At 42.0% G+C, this 23,829-nt stretch overlaps 1 protein-coding gene across 1 annotated transcript; it reads left to right on the top strand.

The window, feature by feature from the left end:
• Positions 1-646: 646 nt before the first annotated feature.
• Positions 647-23,829, top strand: bmpr1ba (bone morphogenetic protein receptor, type IBa). The gene is made up of 11 exons (XM_068605079.1): positions 647-1,087; positions 17,076-17,238; positions 17,350-17,449; positions 17,878-17,980; positions 18,654-18,750; positions 18,910-19,048; positions 19,195-19,387; positions 20,837-21,134; positions 21,333-21,508; positions 21,638-21,768; positions 21,859-23,829. The coding sequence occupies exons 1-11, from the start codon at positions 982-984 to the stop codon at positions 21,982-21,984; spliced, it is 1,632 nt and encodes a 543-aa protein (XP_068461180.1). The 5' UTR covers positions 647-981; the 3' UTR covers positions 21,985-23,829.

Here is a 23,829-nt window from a genome sequence, read left to right as displayed (position 1 = left end):
CCATGTAGTAATGTAAAGGAATGAGATTGGTGGTTTTGTGAGGATTGTGGTGGCATATTCATTCATGTTTCATGCAATCTTTCCTCTACAATGTTATTTTTTTTTCAGGCAATTAACTCTAATTCTGCTAAAACACCATCTTAATCGATAATGAAAGTCTTTACTATTCATTTCACTTTCACCTCGTTCAAAGAATTCATGCAGAAAATGAAAAGTTGAAACGGTTATGTGGTCGCTGTGAGCGGCGCTGAATCCCCCAGATCCTGCTGCTTGTTTTCAATATCCTCCTCACCCTCCTCCTACATTTTACTAAACCCGATCTTGCTCCTGTCTGCTCCCTGCCCCCGTTTTTCTTTCCACTCATGTCCCGTGTGTGTGTGTGTGTGAGCGTGTGAGTGAGTGTGTGTGTGTGTGTGTGTGTGTGTGTGTGTGTGTGTGTGTGTTAGAGGGTCAGCCCTCCCTACTTGCCAATTGAAGTAAACTCCCCCCTTTTGCCCCTCTCTCTCTCTCTCTCTCTCTCTCTCTCTCTCTCTCTGTCTCTCTCTCTCTCTCTCTCTCTCTCTCTCTCTCTCTCTCTCTCTCTCTCTCTCTCTCTCTCTCTCTCTCTCAGCTGGGCTGCCACTGTCAGACCGGGTCGGAGGACAATCAACTGCAACTACTGCTGCCACTGCTGGTGTGTTTTGTGTGGTGTGGACTTTCTCACGTTGCGGTGGACACACACACGCACACACACACACACACTCGCACACACACACACACACACACACACACACACACACACACACACACACACACACACACACACACATCCAGGAGCTTGCATGCCCGGTACTCCTCCTCCTCCTCCTCCTCCCACCTCTCTCTCTCTCTGGCACCTATACACACACACTCAGAGGGAGAGGCAGTGTGTTGGTGGAGGAGTCTGTGGTGTGGACTGTATTGAAGAGAGGAGAAGAGCGGAGCGGAGCAACAGACTCTACCATGCCAGTGCAGGGAGAAAGGCTGAAGCGCTGTCTCTCTCTCTGCCTCTGGAGCCGGAGTCCTCTGCTGCTGCTTGGACTGTTCTCTCTTCACGCACGAGCACGCGGTGAGTTACTGCGAAAACTTTCCCTCGCCCGCAACATTGTCGCCGTTCACTCAGCTTTGCTGTTTAAATTTCCTTTTCACACTTTGCAGTTCTTCTCCTCGCGACAAACTGTATCTGTGCTTTATTGTTCTCTCTTCTCTTTGTTTCACATCTTTAAAGTTAGTGTCAGTGGTTTTTTTTGTTTTTTTTTAAACCAGCTTTAAAAAAACGGCGCAACTGTCGTGGACATGATCCTGAACATACGATTTGTATGTGGCATTTGAGATGACAAGATTTCAAAAACACTGAAATAATGATCAATGTTTTCGGATTTTCATGTCATATAAATTTGGCAAATATAGCCAACTATAGAAAAATAACTGGAGTCATTGAGAGTCGCAGTGTTTTAAGCTACTGCTTATCAGATCACTTTCAATTCCTCACTCGCCGTAGAAGTTAGAAGTGGCTCTGACACTCACTTTCATACCTGCCATCAGTGTTTCACCTGTTTCCTTCAAGCAATCAGACACAAATATTGTCTTGGGCCCACATGGGTACCGTCAGCCGTATCACCCGCTTTGTCTGTGCCCATGTTTGGTATCTGGAGTGTGATCGGCGAGGTGTTAGAGAGAACCTGTCAGATTGTGTTTAATGTCGTGATGTACCATTGGTTTGACGCTCTGCCTCTGTAGTTTTTCCAACATGCGGGTTCACCCATGACACAGCAGTCCTGCGGATTATCTTGATTCGAAAAAAGGAATTTAAATAAGTATGTGTGTTGTCAGAATACAGGTCCGAATACATAGTTTTCTTTTCTCTCTTTATTGTTGATCTATTTAAAGTCCTTGGAGATTGTTTCAGCTGGGAGTCCTGAAGTCAAGCCAGCGAAGGGTCATACCTTATTCTCGGTGCGCTATGTGCTGAGGTCACCCTGCGACCTCCGGCTGCACGTCACCCCCCTCTTGCTCGTCCATCTCTCCTGTCATTGTCACAGGCTGACTTGGCTTTTCTATGGAGTCCATGCTGTGACTCTCTTCTTTGGATTATTTCCTTTGCTGGCTGATTCTGTTTTATCGGTAAGCCTTGGAAGAAATTCCAGCTATTTGGAATGTCATGGATGTTGAAGTGCACACACATTTCCTGAGTGTCTTACGCTCATTGTGACACGGACTGCTCTGTGCAAGAAGCTCCAGAACAGCTGCCAAAGAAGAAGACATACATACGTGAAATCTGACAGAAAGTTGGACCTGTACCAACTCTTTTTTTTTTTTTGTTCTGAATTTAGAGTTCATATTCGAGTAACACATTTATGTGTTTCACTTGTCTTTATGTTTCACATTCCTCTTATTTATTGTATCACTGCAACTGCTGCAGCGGGACAGATAATTATCCATAATGGGCAGTTTCGGTGTCAGATGTTGGGCAATGTAATGTTTTAGTGGACCTGTGTGACATTAATGTGCCGAAACAAGAATTTCTTTATCTGAGGTCACATTTCTTCAGTCTTTACCCCGATTTTCCCAGATTACTGCTAGACCTGATCAGACTATTTGCTCAGTCTGTATGACTGATTAAATCAAAACCCTGATTACTTTTATACTGTAACAATAGTGATGTGTTTTGCACATGGCTAGTAAAGAGCAACTCCTAAAATGGCCACATTTTGACTACATAAAAAGAACATTAGTGCAGTGGTTCTCAACCTTTCTTTCAGTAATGTACCCCTGTAACATATGTGTTCAGCAAAGTACCTCCTAACCAGTGCAAAGCATTCATGGTTGAAAAGAAAATGTAATACACAGTGCTGTGCCATCAGTGTCTGATTAATTAAACATTAAGTTCATGAACGTACACTTACATTTTATTGAATATTTATTAAATAACAATTTCTAAAGGATTTTTGAATGGCTGTAACTTTTACACATGTATATTATTTCAATTATTTCAATCTCACGTACCACCTGGAGTGCCTACTCTCACTTGAGAACCACTGATCTCGTCCATCATTTTCTGCTCGGATGGTTTCTGTTTCGATGCTAACTGATGTGTTTTATTGTATTGCTACCCGAAATGCTCATTGGTTGTTCAAATTAAATCAAGTGTTAAAACTCTATTTAAATAGCATTTTTCACAAGGCCTGTGAGCAACTCTCTCATTCATTACCATAGTTGATCGATTGGACCAGCAACAGGCTCATTCAATGTGTTGACATACAGATGATTGATTATCCTGGCAATAGAATCAACTATGTCTCAACAAGCAAATATCGGCTTTCTGAACCACACATATATGAACAAAACTAAAAGATGAAGCAGGTAGAGTAACAGGTTTTTTATATTTTAAGACAATCAGTAGTCTGCCCTTTGTCGCTGTTTCTTCCAGCTCTCTGGCACTCTACATGAGCTCATGGATGCTTGGTACAGTGAACGTTCGACTTGGTCAGCGAGTGTTTCCTGGTCCGATAGCCGCAGGTGAAGTGGAGACATTACAGGTTTCAGCAGCCACGGTGTTGTGTCTGCACGGAGCGCACACTACAGCATGTCTAGGCCATTGTCTCAAACACATTAAGGACTATGTGTTCATTATTCTTCAAGGAGAAATGAGAGAATGTGCACACTTTAAAAACCACGCACACACACACACAGATATGCTGTGACCTTCCACCTACGCCGTGCTGCAGCCTTCAATGTGAGTTCTGGGAAGTGTGGAGTGAGCGTGATAGCTTACATTTCATTGTCCTTGGTGGAAATAAGCACCGCTGTATCAGTTTTCACAGTCAAAGCTTTGCCAGTTGCTTTGCTTTTGTCACTGCCCGCTAATGAGACTCTGTTGCTCTCTGCCGAATTTCAGGTTGTGTTTTAACAAAATAAAACTCCCACTCTGTTTTGAGCCAAAATAATCTCTTCACACATGTTGTTTGACGCTGTGTTCTCCGACCACTGAGAATGTGCCGCCGCGCTCTTCTACTGGCATCTAACGGCAATTTGTTTTTGGGTTTCACAAAGTTGTTGGGAGAATCTGTGTGTTGCATCCTTCCCCTTTCCTGTGTGTCACTGAACACCTGCTTGATGATTTCAGCTGTTACCCAATTGAGGTTTTCTTCACAAAAGGATAGATTTAATCAAAACTGCGTTCCATTGGGGTTAAAGAAGCCTCTTTTTTTCAACGTCAATAAGCGGTAAATGTAGACAAAGCATACTTTCTTTGCATTGATTGCCAAGCACAAATTGGTGCATGGCAACACACACGGATGGTATGGATTCATTCTCTGCTCTCAGGAAGTCATTGACAAAACTGACTCAGGCATTTCTAAAAAAAAATAAGGAAAAAAGAAGCAGTTTAGAGAAAAGAGAAGCAGAAGGTGTGAGAGCTGACTCACTGTAGCAAACTGCTCCTCAGCCTCAAAGCTTCCTGACAGGATGTGTTCAGTTCCCTCGCTGGAAACTGATACCTAGAACTACTGATCTGTTGGCTGGGAAGCTGAAACGCAGAGGTGAGGTGTTTGGAAAACAAATTGTTGGTGTCCTGAAGTAAACTCACACCGTAGCTTTAGCCTTTGAAAAAAAAAAAAAAAAAAGTATTTCCCCGTGTGACATCTGAAAAGATTTCTTTAACACATCTGGCGCCAGAAATCGTGGTCTGCCCCTATAAGAGTTAAGGTTAACAAGCTGGGACCCACAAGGCTAATGTGGTGGCTTGAGTTGGGGTCAGTGACAAAGCAATGACATAAATATGAGTCTGTGATATGCGATATTTGACACAGCCCTTATGTTGTGTGCGAGGGGAAAAAAACATTATCTTGAAATGACCTCTAGAAAGTGGAAGGTAAGGGGAAGTGAGGAGAGTTTGGGAGCGAGGGGTATTACATCCTGTAATGGATCCAGATCCAGTAACTTCTATCCCAGTCAGATTACCGGTCTGGCCCTGACTTCTTAAGACACAGCTGGAGCAGGGCGTGTGTGTGTGTGTGTGTGTGTGTGTGTGTGTGTGTGTGTAAAGCCCCTTTCCCACTGGACAAAAAAAAAAAACACTAACACGCACTAACATCTGGCTTTTTTCTTCAGTGGGAAAGGTAACAATCAGCATTCATTCGCGGGACAAATGACTCCGCAGTAGTCACAGGTATTTATTGGCTCCAGCTGCGATCGGCAGTAATGGAAACGTGACACCTGGGTTGAAACGCAGTTTTTGGACCCTGTTCCGGTGAAATGTTGAAGTGAAAAATAAATATAATCATCAGGGATTCGGGCAATTATTATGGGTAGGCTATTACCGGACAAAAACATTGTGATTTACCTTACTGATTGTCAGAAAACTTCCTGACTTTAAATATGAAACTCCATAGGAAAAATATGTGTCTAAAATATACCTGAATTCCTTTGCTCAAGCAGTATAATGCATGGAAAAAAAGTCAGTTTCTGGAAAATTACAAACCTCTGCTTTAAGATTTGTGGCCAGATTGATCCTGTAGCTGCACTGCCAAAGTTTGATAGTGTTTTATTGTGCTAATGTAAAACAATTGCACAGGGGCATTTAGATGGTTTACAGAATACTAGTGCTGTTCTTTTAATACTAAAGTTGTTGTGGTTATTGTTGACCTGCAGGCTTAGTATTCCTCGGTGAGAGAGTGCAGTACAACACAAAACAGTGATGGACAGATAACAGGTGAAGCAGAGCTGGCTGTCACAGTCGCAGTGCGCTCAGACATCAAGGGCTTAGGGTTTTCCATGTATTCACACTCCCCCTCCTTAAATATTCACCCCTCCACCGGGAGATGGAGAGCGGGAGGGCGAGAGAGATGGAGAGAGGGAGGGCGAGAGAGAGAGAGAGAGGGAGAGAGAGAGAGAGAGAGAGAGAGACAGAGAGAGAGAGAGAGAGAAAGAGAGAGAGAGAGAGAGAGAGAGAGAGAGAGAGAGAGAGAGAGAGAGAGAGAGAGAGAGAGAGAGAGAGAATTATTTATATTTAATTGTTAAGGCGTATTAAAAGATTTGTTCGTATTTTGTGTGAACCGAAAATATATCGCCTTAGCGCCACAGGTTTGGTCATTTTGTTTATTAGTTGATCACCACACAGGGAAGGAAAGCAAAGTAAGGGAGTGAATGAGCGAGCTACATTAAATGTGGCAGTGAAAAATGAATAAATCCACAGGCTGTAATTTAGGGTCATTTGTGGCTGTCAGGATGCCTACTTTTAACCAAATGGCTTTGCAATACAGACAATCATCATCCGCTGTGATAGGTACCTAATGGCTGTTCAGATGGGACTGGATGTTGAGTGTTTGTGTGCGCGTGTGTGTGTGTGTATGTGCTTGTTGCCGACAGCATGTTTGTCCAGTGAGATAGTACAGAGGAGGCCTGGAGCCACTGATGGGTGATATGTGACTTAGTTAATGGGAAGCTAATCACACGGAGGAGACAGGGTGACGCATACAACTGTAAACACAATGTAAAACACACCAGGGACCCTCTCTCTCGCACACATACACACACACACACAAACACATATACACGAACACCTATACATGTGGAGATGTCTTCTCGTCATGGATGTTAAGCGCTAATGTTCACATTCCACACATTATCCGCACATTAATAGGAAGTGCTCTAATATCCTCCCACAGTGCACGCACACACACACACACACACACACACACACACACACACACACACACACACACACACGCACACACACGCATGCAGGCTTTAAATGGATGGAAAGTGATTGTTTAAGCCTGTGGAGATGACTGAGACGCCACAGACCAGAACTCTGGGAAATAAACACATGGCAGCTGTAATGTTAACACCATCATCCCTCCCTACACACACAAAACCTACGCACACACTGACGCTCTCAACACTCCCACAGGCCCACAGCGAGACACTCACCTACACACCAATTTGTTCTCATTCTCAGTGGCGGACATCTAAAATTCATATGTTCATTTATCATTCAGCCCAAGCAATCATTGTTGGTGGCTGTAAATTCTGATTGATAAGAAGTGTGTGTGTGTGTGTGTGTGTGTGTGTGTGTGTGTGTGTGTGTGTGTGTGTGTGTGTGTGTGTGTGTGAGTGATAGTGGGATTGTTTGTGTGTGTTTTTGATTGCCCCTACAAGGGCAGGCTAGATGTGTCCTGAAAGACAAATTATAGTTTCAGTGTTTTTATTACACACTCTTGTGCGGTTGTCTGTGTGCATGTGTGTGTGTGTGTGTGTGTGTGTGTGTGTGTGTGTGTGTGTGTGTGTGTGTGTGTGTGTGTTCAGCCTTCAGTTAGACCACTTTTTGATAAGTTGTGTGTCTTATGATATGAATCCAGTCGGGATGATCTGGTCAAGGTTTCATCCATTTATAGCAGCAGTGACACAGGTATGTGTTTGGCGGTGCGGCTCTGCACTTGCATTCTCTCTACTGACCAACAGGGGGCGACTCCTCTGGTTGTATAGAAGTCTACGAGAAAATGACTCTACTTCCCGCTTCATTTATTACCTCAGTAAACATTGTGAACATGTGTTTAAGGTCTGAATCGCTAGTTTCAAGTCTTCTTGAATTATGAACTATGGTCCAGTTTGTAGTAAAATATACAATGAAGCGTAGTATGCTTTACGGCAGGCTTAGTGTGATTGACAGGTCGCTGCCTCTACCAGAGCCGTATCCGGCGTTAGAACGCCAATCTCCTTCATTCCTAATATGGTAACTTCTGTTCATGGGCTGGCAAAAAACAACAACATGGTGACAGCTATATTTAAAGATGGCAGCGGAGAAATCGCCAAACTCAAGGCTTCATAACCTAGACTCGGTGCTCAGGACCACTTTTTAAAGAACCTGAGATTTGCAACATTTGAATGAAAATATTGGAGGACGCACACTGGGGATTGTACGAGATGTACGGCTAAAGAATGACAAACAAACCTGTTGAATACCCACTTACTCTAGTGAGGTTACAGTTTGATTTAAATCACAGAAACTTTAATCCATGTGACGTTAAAATGACTTGAATAGTAAAACTCCTCACCCTCTGAGAATCGATGCAGCGAAGCATCTCTTTTGTTAAAAGGCAAAAAAACGACTGTCCACATATTCATGTTTTATTTGCCTATTTGCCATCACACTCCAGTAATAAACAGCGGTTTGTGGTTTTACTTAAACATGAAAGACCATCAGTTTACACTATCTAAAGAGGTAAAGACTTTAAGTAAGTGGAGATAAATCTGTAAGGCCAAATAGCAAATAGTTACCTTTGAACTTTAAGACATATTACCATGACACTTTCTTCAGTAATAATGTGTGTGCTCGTGTCGGGATGCTGTTTAATTTACCAACGAACAAAAACAACTAACACAGAGTTCTTACATTCATATCAGCCGGCCTGCTGCCGCACATTATTCCAGAAGTAAGGACAGCGAAGCAGCTTGACCTGGACTGCAGTTCATGTTTGGTCTGTCTCTTCGTCAAACTGGCATCTTAATCAGAGCATCCACTGTAATCTAGCAATTTGTGGACATACCAAGTGAACAAAGTTAAACTTGTGCGCTGCAGTCCCATTGAGCCAAGTTTCTTTCCTTTTTTTTTTTTTTTTTTACAAATTCCAGACCCTTGTTTAACCTTTTGAATAAGCATTTAATTTCAGTCTGGACAAAATATCCATCACGATGGTTAGGGTGACATAAACATATTCCTCCTCCTTCTCTGCAGTGCCCTGCTGCACGTCTCCCTCTATTCCTTGTATGTAACGCCCCTTTGTGTTGCATATTTAAAGTTTTCGTCACTTGGAGTATTTATTTAAGTTAGTCATGCAGTTGATGTGTGTTTCAAATGAGGCAATTTCTCAGCTTGACAGGCCTAAAAAAAGGTGTGTATTTGTGTCCCCGCCTATTTGATATCCATGAGACAGCAACACTGTATTGTCAGTTTGAGTATGGAGAAAACATTTGATCAAATGTGGTTCTCTTGCACTGTAACTGAGCAATAGAAATGTAAAGGAGATGAATCGGTGTGATCAAATGATTTGGAAAGGATTGCTTCTTGTTTTTAATTTCCTGCTCAGCAAACTTTACTATTGAACGATTTCAGTGCTATTAAATTCTTCCTTTTTTTATAGCTTACTTGTTTTTACATCATCTCAAAAAGACACACATGCTCACACAAGAAGGTGACATCATGTTTTTAGCCGCAAAGAATTGCATCTCCCAAAAATGCAAAGTACCCTGATGCTGTCATTCTCCATTTTTCCCCAAAAAACGTCCGCCTGTGAGAGTCTATCTGCGTGTTTTGAATCGCTCTGTTTTATCCACAGTGCGGAATCATAAACTTCGGCTGTTATATTTGCCATGGCCAACTTTTGACTTGGCTTGTGCACGGCTATTGTTTATCAGTTTATAGATTTGATTTTTGCATACCTCCATGATGGAATAATGAGTCACATGAGGACATCACAGAAATAGCATATTCAACGTGGTGATAATAGCTTCCAGGTTTGAATGGACTCTGAGGGTGTGTGTATCGTAACATAATACTTATTACTGTTTAATGCGTGTGCATTATAGTCCAAGTATGCTATTTTTAGTCACACAATCATATTTTACAGTACATAGGTTTGTCATGATATAGCTTGTATTCCTTCTGATGAGAGTCGGTCAGGCTTTTACTGGAGGCTTTGTTCATTTATCATTATTTTATTTGTCAGACATTTAAACCCATGCAGTCTCCATTATAAACCACATGTTGGAGGCTCTGGATTCAATTTTTGGTGTGTGGTTATTTGTTGTTGAAGATGTGTTTGTACCTTAACGTGAAGAAAGCAGGCTTTCAGACAGTGGGAGGATGACTGAAAAACCACGGTTGGAACTAATTGATAGAAGTTCATTCACAGTTCATTTGAAATCAGTAAATGCCACAGTCACTGCGCTTCATGCAGATGTTGAGAGTTTCTGTGTCTTGCCATTGCAGCGCTTCATGACAACAGGCACTTTTCTGACTTGCTAGAACAAATTGTAATGATTCCAGAAGGGGAAAAAAAACAGGTTTAAAATCTGCTTGCATTGGCTTTGTTGACTGAGCACATGCCTCTATAGAAGCAACCCGGTTCTGACGGACACGTCCCTTCTTCTTTTCTACTGAATGTTCATACATTTGAAGATGTTTTTGTTTTCATTTGATTTCACCTTTGTTAAAGTCGATGTCCGTGCGTTGGCTCTAATTCGAGCATTTTGTGTTTTTAATGCCGATGCATTCAAACAGTGGCAGACACTGTGTATGTGCCGCGTCGCTCTGTGTGTTGCTGCTGATGGTAAAGCATTCCTTCGTGACATACACATCTGTCTGACGGCAGACGAGAGCTGCTGCTGTACGGGATCGGTAGGAGGCGGAGCCGACCAATGCTTCTTGTTCCTTCATTTGTCTTCCAGAGGAATTGTTTGAAAAGAGATGTGGGAGGACATTTTCCATCTTCTTTGTTTATATGTTGAGATGCATCAACTCACTTTAACTTAAACATCTGATCTGAAGTAAATATTTTGACGAGCAAGTGATTCTAATGGTTACATTTGTTTCAATTTCAATAGTGTTTATTAGGGGTGGATGATAAGATCTTCCATTACAGCATGCACCATTTTATATTGAAGACTTAGAGAAATCATGATTGTTGGCTGAGTGGTTACAGGCTTTGGGACTTTTGTTGCATGTCACACCCCTCGCTCGCCCCCATTTCTACGCTGGCATTATTTATACATTTGACAAACTGATGATGATTTCTGGATCTGATGAATCTATTGTTGCCTTAGAGTAGTACTTGCCCTCATGTCGCTAGAATAATCATGATAAATCTCCATTTTCCACGTAGTACTTCATTGCGTTCATTTTTGCCTGATAACGAATCAGGTGGTAGCCTGTTATCCAATCAGAACAAAGCGGTGTCAGGATTACACAACCATAGCCTACTGATCCAGCTGGATGCCTAGTGTCTTTGAATTGATACAAGCTGTTTTGTGATGAGTAGGAGCCCACAGATGGCCTTGAGAAAGAGCTTTTGATGAAGAGACCAGCTGGTCTCTTTCTCCTTGCTTTGCTCACTCATACCTTCTTAAAGGACCATTTCCTTGTATTCCAAAGGGAACGCTGAGGGCCTTCCGGAATCCTTACGTACCTGTCACTCATCCCCATGAAAGCACACACACACACACACACACACACACACACACACACACGCACAGACATACCCCAACTAGTCCCGGCAGATGACAGCTGTATAACCAGAGATTGCACTGGCTCATTACTGCTTCATTCATCAGTGTGACATAATGAAGGAACGTTTGAAGAGCTGTTGATGATGTTGTTGTGTCGGAGGATAGAAGGGCTGAATGCAATCCAACAGCGTCTCACATCCCTCATCTCACGAGCTGTTTTTGCAAAAGAAAACATCTCAAAAGCCATGACATCACTTCTGTGTTTTGTAATTGGCTACTTTGTGGCCGGCCTCAATTCTGCTTGCAGAGCTTACTGGTAAAAAAGCTTTTTTTTTTCCAGACAGTTTAATCATCTTGTTTGTTTTTCTCAAATATATTGATTCATTTGACCATTTTATTACATTTAAATGTCAGTTTCCTTATTGCTCGTGACATTAACAGCAATTCCCCATGTTCATCTGAGTCTCTTTTAAACCTTTTATCCAGAATGTGTCCGTGAGTGTTGAGAGACCGGATGAATGGTGAATGAAAAATAAAAAAGAGGTGGTAAAAGGTGGCGCACCAAAGACAGAGGTGTTAAAAAGTCAGTGAGAGAGATAGACGCCAGAGTGGTTTTGTTTTGAAAGGAGTACAAGGAAAAGGGACATGGAGGAGTATTGATGCACAGCTTCTTCCTGTTTTCAATTAATAAAATATAAACCAGCAGGTTATGTAATAAGAATCTGATGCTGATCCTTTCTCCTCTGATATTAGTAGAGTAGTTACAAAGTAGTGCAAGAAAGTGCTTTGTCACCAGATGCAAAACACTGCTTTGATGTCAATGTAAACCAGTTAGAGAGACAACCTCAGCTTCCCAGCATTCACATCTCAAAGTGGGGTTCATTAAGACATTCCTGCACTTGTGGGATGGCTCAGCTCATCTCAGCATTGACAGGGAGAAGAAAATGGAGATAAGACCAGGCACTGGAAGTAGATGGAAGTCGAGAGAGAGAGAGAGAGAGAGAGAGAGAGAGAGAGAGAGAGAGAGAGAGAGAGAGAGAGAGAGAGAGAGAGAGAGAGAGAGAGAGAGAGCGAGAGAGAGAGAGAGAGAGAGAGAGAGAGAGAGAGAGAGACAGCAGGAGCAAAACCCTTTCACCTTCCATGTTCCTTTCACTGTACCGACGGCACTGTCAAACACCAGCAAGATGAACTACTACTTAGAGGGAAGAAAGCGGGCAGGAAGGGAGCAGCGTTGTCAAATGAGTGTGTCTTAAGTGGAAGGGGGAGGTGGGCAGTGTTTACATGGGCTCGATGAAAGGGCTTTTCTGGTAGGCCTTGTTTGACATGGCCGGGATAACTAATGATATGTTCTCTCCATTTCTGTTTTCCCCTATCTGTTTGTCTTTCTATCTTCCTCTAAAATCTCCTATCGTCCTCTCGCCATCTCATGCACAATATCCCTCTCCCTCACTTCTCTCCCCTTCTCCTATCTCAATATCTGTCTTCTTCGTTTCTTTTTTTTGTTTCAGTTTGTACAAAGCGGCGTCTGTTGAAAAGAGGCCTTTTTAGCTTTGGCGGGGGGTTTGTGGGGCCACGGTTGTTAATTGTGTGTTTACAGTGGCCCCTATATCCTGCCATCAAGCCTGAAAAAAAGCCTATAGGGGAGACCTGAAAGCTCACACTGGCATCTGAAAGGCCATTTTAGTGAAAGAGCTTGAAACAATTATAGTGTCGGTGAAGTGACTGAAATTCGGCCAGTTTCGAGAGCACACATCGTTTGACCTCCAGTATGTTTTGACATTGGTGATGCGGTTTGAACTGGATCCCCATTGGTCAGTGCAGCTTCTTCGACGGGGGTTGCACCTCACACCCAGGACCAGACCACAGGGGCAATCGTTTCTGATACCTGCTCCTATTCCTTTAATGTCGCCATCAAAAGAATACATTATATTGCAGAAATGCAGACTGTTCTGTGAACACATCTATCTCGTGTTTTCTCAACAAAAACAAAAATTCAGCTCCTTCGAGGCAAATTATTTTTTCTTGAAGCTACAATTTGAGAAAATTCAAGACCAGAGCCTGATATTTCCAAAGGAGATAGTTGACGATAGAGTATTGTAAAACTTTTGCTCTCTGAACTCTGTTCATAATGTGATAGCATTTGTAAAAGTCACACAGTGTAATAAAGACGAGCTCACCGAAAAGACGATTCCTGTAATATTGACTGGTTTTAAATCAGATAATCTAATAAATAATGTGTCAGACACCTCACCTAGAAGCACTAATATATTCTACTCGGCTGTGGCTTTTCTTTTTGTAAGTCCTTTTTTTTTTATCTCTCTCCCACTGTCTGTCTCACGTGCATGCACACACACACACACACACACACACACACACACACACACACACGCACGCACACGCACACACACACACACACCGAGCAGTAGCCAGAGATCCCAGGTGCAGGATGGATGTGAAAGGCTTTGTGTTTTGTCAACAGCACAGCAGCACCTCACATGACTATCCAGTGAACTCACACGGGGAGGACAGGGCAAAGAAAGTGGAAGAGGAGAAGAGAAAAAAAGAGTCGGGGGTAGAAGGAGATAGGGAGGCTGTTGATATTTGAGAATAAATGGGAGAAGAGAGGCAGAGATCGGCTAAAGAAAGGGATATAGGACAAGGAAGAGGGCAGGGGGGGGGGGTAGAGGTTGGCATCGGGTGAAACACAAAGTGAATGAGTATTCGGAAGCAGGATGGAGTAAGTGGCGGGAGAGAGGGGGACAGAGTGAGAGAAAGGGTGGAAAAGGCCAGTGGCCTCTGCTCGTTCCCCTCTGTGTGCTGCTAAACTGCCCACCAGTTCCCCGCAGCTCTGTCACTTCTCGTTTGTTAATCCCCCTTTCTTCTCCCCCCCTTCTACTCTTCCTCGCTCCCTTTCTCTCCAATCGGTCAATTGTTAGTGTGACCCCTTTAAACCCCACCGTCCCTCTCTTGCAGTATTGTCAACACAGTATCAGTGTGTGCGAGAGAGACATTCAGAAAGTGAAGCACATTGTCACAAAAGACTACGCTCGTTTGAATTCATCTTCCGCCGTTATTTCTGTCTCAAAAATCTCTAGTAAACGGGATATTATCAAGCTACAGAAGTGAATTATTGTCTTTTTTTTCTGTTTCTGTTAGGATGACGAAGTGCTTCATTACACATTTGACATGATACACACCTCCGCAGCTCCTCACTTTTGAAAGAAAGGCAAGCAAAACAGGACTTTGGACTGCCAATGAAAGTCGTGGGTTAGAAAACCAATTGATGGTGTATAATCACAGTTTGTTTCAGTCAAGATAAAGGAGATGAATGAGCAGGAACAGCATTTGCCTCTTGATCAAAACACAAAGGAAAAAAAAAATCTATTAGCATTAGCTGTAACTTTCCTTTCTTTGAGCCCGAGTTGCCGAAGTCAGCATCACTTAAAGTTGTGGTTCCTTTTTGTGAATACAGATTCATGAATGTCAATCAATGCAAGTGCAGTACATTGACAACAAAGCACGTAGGTTATTATGAGTGACACTGATCGTGAGAGAAAATGACATTTGTGCAGCACATGTGCGTATAGTGTGTAGTATTGCAGGTGTGCAGTTGTGTCTGCGTGTTTCAGTCTATTAAGGAGCTTGAAGCGTTTATCCTTGTAGGAAGTTCTTTGATGTTTTGTAAAAGACAGCCAAGCTCAGATGAAAGAGAAGATATCACACCCATTATCTGACATTTGACTGACAGCCCAGGAAATATATAACACATTTTCAAGTTTCCATCTAATCCAGCCCTTTTTTTTTTCAAAAGTGAAGCTCTCTGTAGATAATCTCCCTTTCCATAAACACTCCTAGCCCACATCGCCTGGTTTCACTGGCCACACCCACACCCCAAAACAAAGTTCATCCAAGCTTGTTCATTTTTATAATATATGTCATGATGGAATATCATATCAAAGATAATACAAATGAACAGCACCACTTCACGAGGCAGCACTTTGTATTTTAATAGTTATATTTAAATGGGGATATCAGACAAGCATATAACATTGCATTAATTACTTAGGTCATTATAATATTCCAACAAAAGAATAGATTTTGAAGTAATTGAACTTTAATGTGTTCAGGAGGTGTTGCTCAGGATTAACACGAATTCAAAAAGATGAAAGTCGACTACAAAAGCTGAAACTGAAATGAAAACTTCTTATATAATACCCCTGCCGCTGAGCTTTGATTCATAGTGGAACTATTATGCGGTAGACGAGTGTGCAGACATTTAAGCTGTCGCAACAAAAGCTGTTGCCGTGATTGAGCTCACGAGCTAAGAATGGAGAATAGATTGTGAAAAAATGGGCAATTAAAAACACTGTGCAGGAAATACCAGTTTTAGAAGATATAGAAGGACACATACTGGGTCAAATTAGCCATAAAGCGTTTTTAGAAATGGATAGACCATTTTTTTGTCTCCTATGCTATACACATTTTGTATTCACACCAGATGCTAAACACCTCAATTTTTGTTTTACACTTGAGGACAAATCAGCTTTACACCTTCATATGTAGAAGTGGCCAGTTGTTGGTTCTCCGGTGTCAGCTTTATAGCATCTTCACCATGCATCACACTTTCTGCAAGAGTGAAAGAATAAAAGTCTTGTTCTTCATCGCTTAAACAATGTACCATAGATTCTGACCAAGTGTTTGTGCTTTCTAATTTCTTAGAAGGATACCTCACCCACCTAAACGTCTCTTCATGTTCACATTATGAGAGAGAATTCAAAGTACATATGGTCGTTCCTTCTGACTGCGCCCTTCTCACATACCGTGTTTATTGATTCTCATTTGTAAGAAGCACTTGCTAAAAAAAGAAAAGCTGAACTCAAGAATGAGAAGTTTACAGAGGAGGAGAGCAGACTTGGTTCAATATCAGCTTGTAGTATATTTCAGAGGGGAAGGACTCGTGCTTATTTTGGACCATCTCAGCTTGCAGCTGTTAAGCATCTGCTCTCAATGAGCGTGCTGGAATAAATAAAAATCTTAAAAGCCATGAAGGAAAGACACTTCCGTGATCCCTTTTTTTTGCTCATGTGACAAACAGGTGCACTTTTGAAATAGGACAAGTAGGGAATGCAACAGCTTCGCTCTGGAGCTTTATCCGTTGTAAACTTAAAAAAAAATCAGCCGTGGCGGTGCACAAGCTCATAGCTTGTAATCATCTCTTACATTTCTTCGTGGATTCACTATAGTAAGTTAGATTCTGTTGCAGTTCAGGCAGCTGTAGATGTGGACGTATCATGTGAATTTAAGTATGCACAGAGTGGATATTTGCCGTCTGACCTCGTCACTCCCTGCATGCGTACGCCAACACAGCAGAGATTGTGGGAGTAGAGATAGGAAACTTCTCCCCAGGAGAACTTGGTGGATGCTGAGGCGGAGGCTCTGCTGAAATATGTTGCCGCATGTTTCACCAAATATTAAATCCATTTTATATCTCCCTTCTCTTTAATTATGACTACAAACCTTTTTTTATTTAAACTTAACATTATTATTTTCCCACTCACGAAGCTTCACAGATAATGTAACTGCTCGGTCTGGCTGTATTACTGCAGATATTTTCTATTTTGAAGATGTTCTCTAGACTAAACACCCTCTAGTAGCATGAGCCTAAACATGTGACGCCATTAATAATGCAATACTTGATGCTAGCAGGGATAGTGCTTTTTCCTCTGTTAAAATGTATCATGAACCTATGATTCATGCATGCGGTTTCAATCGTTTTGTTTTTTCTCCTTTAACTAAATGTCTCCTATTCTCTCCTTTTGCTTGTTTTACAGGCAACATATTGGACAGCATGCTCCTAAGAGCATCCAGTAAGGAGTCAGGGGAGAGTGGGAAGGAGGCTAGTGGCAGCACAGCTCCTTCTTCGTCCTCCCAACAACTACTGTGGTGTCACTGTTATCATCACTGCCCCGAAGATTCCAACAATAATACATGCAGGTATAAGGAGTGGGGTCACGAAAGAAACAACTAATGTGACACATGTGCAGATGCGTAATTCAACATGATCTCGTCTCAGTGGTTGCTGTACTTACTGCTCATGTTTTCCAGGACTGATGGCTACTGTTTCACAATGGTGGAGGAGGAGGGAGGGGTGCCGGTCCAAACTGCAGGATGTCTCGGGCTCCGAGGATCAGAATTTCAGTGTAGGGTGAGTAGATGATAGTAACATTACAACCCACATAACTGCTCCCCTTTTGCAACCGTGTCCGTACCACGATACATCTCAGCCCTTGAACTTCATTTAGATGGAAAGAAGCAGAAGTCTGACATGGCGTTATAAACTCATGTCACTTTATGTGACTATTTACAACACAATTATATTTAGAGCTGGAACTAAGGATGCTTTTCATTTTTGACAAATTAAAAAACAGAAATTCTGATTTAATACATTTATAGATTAATAGGTAAAATGTACATCACAATATCCCAGAGACAAATGTAACATCTTCAAAAACCTTTTTTGAATTGAAAGATTTTAGATCTGCTACGATACAAAACAATTGTCAAAATTGTTGGCTCATCAGTTTATTTTTCTTACGAAAGAGTGGAATAAAAAATAACTTTTCTGTCTTCCAGGAGACTGGGAATTCTCGTCAAAGGAGATCAATGGAGTGCTGCACAGACCAAGATTATTGTAACCAAAACCTGCATCCTACACTGCCACCACTCAAACCTCCTCGTAAGTTTATCTCTCTCATCCCTCCACAACACTTTTTTTTTGTCCATGAAACACAAGAAGGACTCTTAAGAACTACTGGTTCTCCAGCTGGCAGGTGACAGTGACAGTGTGGCAATGATATGGACAGTGACCGATGGTGTTACAGCACACAGGATTCAGTGATAGAGATATCATGACATTGTCAGAGAGTCAAAGATGGCTTAAGCGGGGGGGAGACAGCAGGAGTTACTGTCAAACCGTCCTGGAGCTCGCCAAAGCTGCTGGGTGTCGAGCATACCACAGTCTCTATGTACAACACTATACTCCATGTGCGAGTGTGAGAGTCTTTTTGTATATCTGAGCGACAGTAAGCCTAGATTCCCGAGGAAATCACAAGCCCCAGCAGGCACTGAGGGCAGCCACCAATCTTGAAACCCTATCATACGGGATCAGGAAGAGAATTCATCGACTAGGCTGAGGGCTTCCTTTCGTTGTTGACTGAGGGTCTTGAGGGAAAAGAGTGTGCCAGAAGCAAATGAAACATTGATGATTGAAATATGATTTGTCCTTGATTTACTGCACAGTGGTTCATTCTAGTCATTCATTTATTGGTATCATTCTCATGTTTTAAGGATGTTAAAGGCTAAATAATTACAACCACATACCTTTTTCTTTACCTCTTTATCCTCTCCAGTCTACGTCGATGGAAAGATCCATCACATGGCCTTGTTGATCTCAGTCATCGTGTGCAGCATCATACTGGCGGCCATTATTGTCTTCTGCTACTTCAGGTAAATACATGTGACATTCAAATAAACACTTTTAAAATGAATCTTAGATTTTAATGCACAGTGTATATTTCGGGAAGTTTCTATTCTCTATGGTACCTTGAGCATTATACTTTTGTAATCCTTTGTAAGAGGGTATGCGGCATCATTTTGTTTTTACAGGTATAAGCGTCAGGAGTCTCGTCCTCGGTACAGCATTGGTCTGGAGCAGGATGAGACCTACATCCCCCCTGGAGAATCTCTGCGGGACCTGATCGAGCAGTCACAAAGCTCGGGCTCGGGCTCAGGGCTCCCTCTATTGGTGAGATACTCATACTGCAGCTGATTTAGCTTGGGAGGTTCTGCAGCCATCGGAGGCTCACTAAACCTCTGGTCGGGTTCCTCTCAACATGTAAGGAGTTGAACGTGCTGAAACTAATCCTTTTTCCATCGTTTGCTCCTCCTCAGGTGCAGCGAACAATAGCCAAACAGATCCAGATGGTGAAGCAGATAGGCAAGGGGAGGTATGGCGAGGTGTGGATGGGCAGATGGAGGGGAGAAAAAGTGGCTGTGAAAGTATTCTTTACCACTGAGGAGGCGAGTTGGTTCAGAGAGACTGAGATTTACCAGACCGTCCTAATGAGACATGAGAACATTCTGGGTAAGACTCTTTCAGTCATGTGTTATATATTCTAAACTTGCTCCTCCATGTTACTGATTTCTAGTCTCTATCTCATTTTTTTCAGTCTGCATGCACCTCCATGTCACTCTATTCATCTGTGTTTTTAATTTACTTTTGTCTTTAAAATTTGAAGGAACAGTCATCAATCAATGAATTGCTCCGCAATCAGCTATTAAACTAAACAGCTGTTAAACTAAACAGCTGCGTAGGTACCAAATCCACGGCCCGCCACTGTAATATGATCAGTTATACTCAACAATCCTAAATTATGGATTAACGAATGGATGAACTGGTGACGCAGAAATAATGAAAAAATTAACATTGAATACATGCCACAGTTGGTGTGGGACTGTGTCCATTGTTAGCTATGCAGCACTACACTGCACTCACTGCTGCCAAAACAAATCAATTATAGCCAAGAGACCATCCACCCCAACAAATTATAAAGAAGACAACAGCCGACTGCAAACCAGAGCTTGTATAATTAAACACTACAAGTTGCATAGTAATTAAGTAGTTGCCGGTAAACTAGAAGACAGACTATATGCAGACAGTGCATAATGTTGCCTTACACAGTCGATACGACATGTTTTATTTTAGAAGTAGCTCTAGGATCTATAATCTCAATGTCATTAAATCCACAAATTAGACAATTGCCAAGATGAACATGTTTATTAAGTGCTACAGGACAGCTTCCTAAAAAGCAAATTCAACTTTAATTCTTGAAATTACTTATATTCATACAGCCTTTCCATGATTAGTTTTTACTCAATACTACTTCTATGATTGAGCCTAACTGATTCAGTTAAGACAGACTTCTCTTGGTAGTTTTTCAAATGTAAAGAGTTGCAATGTGGTGTATTCTTTATATTCATCAATCACCTTCCTCTTGTTCGCAATGAAGGAACATAAGTGATGTATGCTGATGATACAAGACTATATTTACCGAAGGTGTTAATTAAAGAAACGTCTAGTAAATTGGATAGGGAATTACCATATGTTGTACCATTCTGCACTTACTGTTTCATAAAGTAATGCAAGGCAAAGCACTGTTATGTTTAGAGGAATGACAATTTGGAATGTTTTGTCATTCGACATTAAACATTTAACAAGTAAGACCTTGACGAATTTAAGGGGAATTTAAGGAAACATTGCAAAGAATACCAGCCCTACATAATATAGGAACCTGTATTGGATGTTTTAAAGTTCTGGGTTCTTGTTGTGTTAAAATGTTCAATTGTAGTTTTATTGTTGTTGATACATTGTTTTTTGTAGTTGTAGTTGTTTCCCTTTTTCTTTGGTTTAGAATATAATGACATATTCGTGATATGTTTCTACAGACCCCAGAAATAATAGTTACTAACTCGATGAATAAAACAAATAACAAAAGATAACAGACTCCTCTTTTTTTCCTCCCTTCATTCACAGGTTTTATAGCTGCTGATATTAAAGGAACTGGCTCCTGGACCCAACTCTACCTGATCACGGACTACCATGAAAATGGCTCTTTGTATGACTACCTCAAATCAACCACTCTCGACAATAAAGCCATGCTGCGGCTGGCCTACTCCTCCGTGTCGGGCCTTTGTCACCTCCACACCGAGATCTTTGGCACCCAGGGCAAACCTGCCATTGCTCACAGGGATCTGAAGAGTAAGAACATACTGGTGAAAAGAAATGGGACCTGCTGTATAGCTGACCTCGGACTGGCAGTCAAGTTTATCAGGTGAGTGAATAAGTCACATCTTTTACTATTAAACCCAATTTGATGAAATGGTCTACTTCTTGATTGTAATCCATATTCTGCTGAATTTAAAATGGCAGAGAGTCCGTCATAAGTCAAAGTAGTTTTGAACTTGAGGATGAAGTAATGTGCAGAGCTCGTTCGTCTTTCATTTTAAAATTCTTACTTTGATCTTTGCAGTGACACCAACGAGGTAGACATCCCTCCCAACACTAGAGTCGGTACAAAGCGCTACATGCCTCCAGAGGTTCTGGACGAGACTCTGAATAGAAGTCATTTCCAGTCGTACATAATGGCCGACATGTACAGCTTTGGGCTCATTCTCTGGGAGATCGCTCGCCGTTGTGTTTCAGGAGGTAGATACTTGTATTTTTTGTTTCTTCACACAGACACCTTCTGAAAGCCAGACTGACCAAACCATGTGCCGTTTCGATGGCTACGCAGGATAGATTTTGACACGTCATTTTCCTTTTCATTTGTTGTAGGCATTCTTGAAGAGTACCAGTTGCCGTACCATGAGTTAGTTCCTACAGATCCTTCATATGAAGACATGAGAGAGGTGGTCTGCATCAAGAGACTACGACCATCCTTTCCTAATCGATGGACCAGCGATGAGGTAAAATACATCGACATAGGCTAAATATAGACATACAGACACAAATTCACAAAGTAATGACCTTCCTATCATACATCTGTCCCTCCTCAGTGTTTGAGACAGATGGGAAAGCTGATGACAGAATGCTGGGCCCACAACCCGGCCTGCCGCCTCACAGCCCTACGGGTCAAAAAGACACTTGCGAAGATGTCAGAATCGCAGGACATCAAGCTGTGAGCAAACACTGCCATCTGTGTGTTTACGCACATGGAAGGGGCACTAGCAATCACACTGGCTCTGGTCCGAGCCCGACAATCCTTTTTCCTGGGAACGGGAGGTGGGACAGGAAGCGAGATCACCACTTGAAGATCGCAGGATCACACACCTTGAGTCCAGATACCCAGAACTCTACAATCCAAGTCCCCCTTTGAAAAAAATGCATCGCAGGACTCCAATGGTCTTCTAATTATATAACTAAAATGAATTAAAAAAAAAAAAGTCTGGCCCAGTGTGGCCCATCTGAGAAGATGAAACATTCATGCTTCAAACTAACTGAAGTTCCTGTTCACATCCTCCAAATGCCCTAGAAAAAAAGAGTTTAACTTGACACTGTAGCTGCAGAAATACGCAAACAAGCTACTGATCAGTGACTGGAATACTACACCGCTGCTTTCTGTGAAAGCTACCCTTTCTGTAGAAGAAGGTCCGATTGACGAGCAACCTGTTAGTGTTTTGAAAGGAGGTGCCGTGCTGCAAAGTCAACCCACTACTGCCTTTATGTTCTACAGGAATTGGATTGAACACACTTGTGTCACTCTTAAATTCACTTCTTGTACAATGACTGACACTATGTGGCAGAACAAAAAGTGGCTTTAAAAGTGTGTTAGTGTTAAAAAAAACAAGACACTGAAGTTAAGGTACATCTGTATTTTTGAGTTGTGAAATGATATATAAGTTTAAAAAGCTTGATTTCCATGTGAAGCTCAAACTCTCTTCGAGACTTTTTGTGAAAAAATAAAGTTTATATGTCCAAAATAAATTCTGGATTGAGGCCCTGCACGCCCCTGTGTTTCCTTGCCCTGTGTCAGGGGAGGGGGCTTTTCCTTAATCAGGCAATTCGAAGCAGAACGATGCCACCCGTAGGTGCTCCGGAGCAACTACAGGCCGGCCAAGCCAATCAGAAACTGTTGCACACTAACTGTAGTGGTGACTTTCTTGCTTGATGATGTAGTGATTTATTGTCAATGTGTGGAATTATGCCTGTGTTAGTTTAGGGTTATCACAAGTTGTTCATCACTGGGGGACTGCTATCATTTCGACAATCCCAATAATACACAGAATCCCATAAATCGGCTGATGATGGATGTGTGTGTTTCAGGCAACCAGAAGCCTTCGCTTAAGATGCAGCCGCCATACACGCAGCATTGTTGAAAAAGAGACTGGACCTCGAACACTTCACAGCCATCACCAAACTCGCACCAGACTTAGTGGACATCCCCGTCTCCTGACAGGCTGCCTCATTAAAGTACATGTTGAACTGATCCACCATCATAAACAAGTAGCAGCTGTTACACTGAAATCAAATGGCGATTGTCATTCAAAATTAAATCCGTCATCTGGCTTCTATCAGGCGAGTTGTTCCCACTGATTCAAATTCTCACATGGTAGCAGCCAAGTATTAGAAAGCTTTAACAGCCTGACTGTCTCGGTATGAAATGGTTCTCAAGGTAGATCTTGAACCTTTCGTCGTCACAGTTAGCAGACTGTGAGCTCTTCCACAGTGGTCTGCTGTCACATTCATTCATTTTTAGCTTTTGTAGTCCATTTGTGAAATCCTCGATGAACTTGGCTTCAGGTCGATGAGTTATGTTTTTTATTTGTATTTCTGCTAACTGAAAGAATGGAAGGCTCCATCATTGTTGAAGGTGTGGCAGATGTGTTGTGTTATACGTGCCCTTTCTTTCCTCTTGGGTGTTGTGCCTTATTTAATCTGTACCTACTGTAGTTGTCTGTGAGAGAAAGTGCTGTTTTTAATTCAGTAAAAAGGATGAACATTCCCCCTAATAAAGTGTTTCACTCATC

Source organism: Clinocottus analis, unplaced genomic scaffold (genome assembly GCF_023055335.1).
Source record: "Clinocottus analis isolate CAN_PGR_092001 unplaced genomic scaffold, fCliAna1.0.p SCAF_7, whole genome shotgun sequence".
Lineage (NCBI taxonomy): Eukaryota > Metazoa > Chordata > Actinopteri > Perciformes > Cottidae > Clinocottus > Clinocottus analis.
Note: the sequence above shows the minus strand (reverse complement) of the source record. Positions and strands in the feature narration are given on the sequence as shown.

What these genes read in the sequence shown, in the direction of transcription:
- bmpr1ba (XM_068605079.1), top strand. Translation starts at nt 982, where the DNA reads ATGCCAGTGCAGGGAGAAAGGCTGAAGCGCTGTCTCTCTCTCTGCCTC. An exon ending in GCCACCACTCAAACCTCCTC is followed by an intron (nt 17,981 to 18,653) that starts GTAAGTTTATCT and finishes TATCCTCTCCAG; the next exon opens with TCTACGTCGATGGAAAGATC. An exon ending in TCGCCGTTGTGTTTCAGGAG is followed by an intron (nt 21,509 to 21,637) that starts GTAGATACTTGT and finishes CATTTGTTGTAG; the next exon opens with GCATTCTTGAAGAGTACCAG.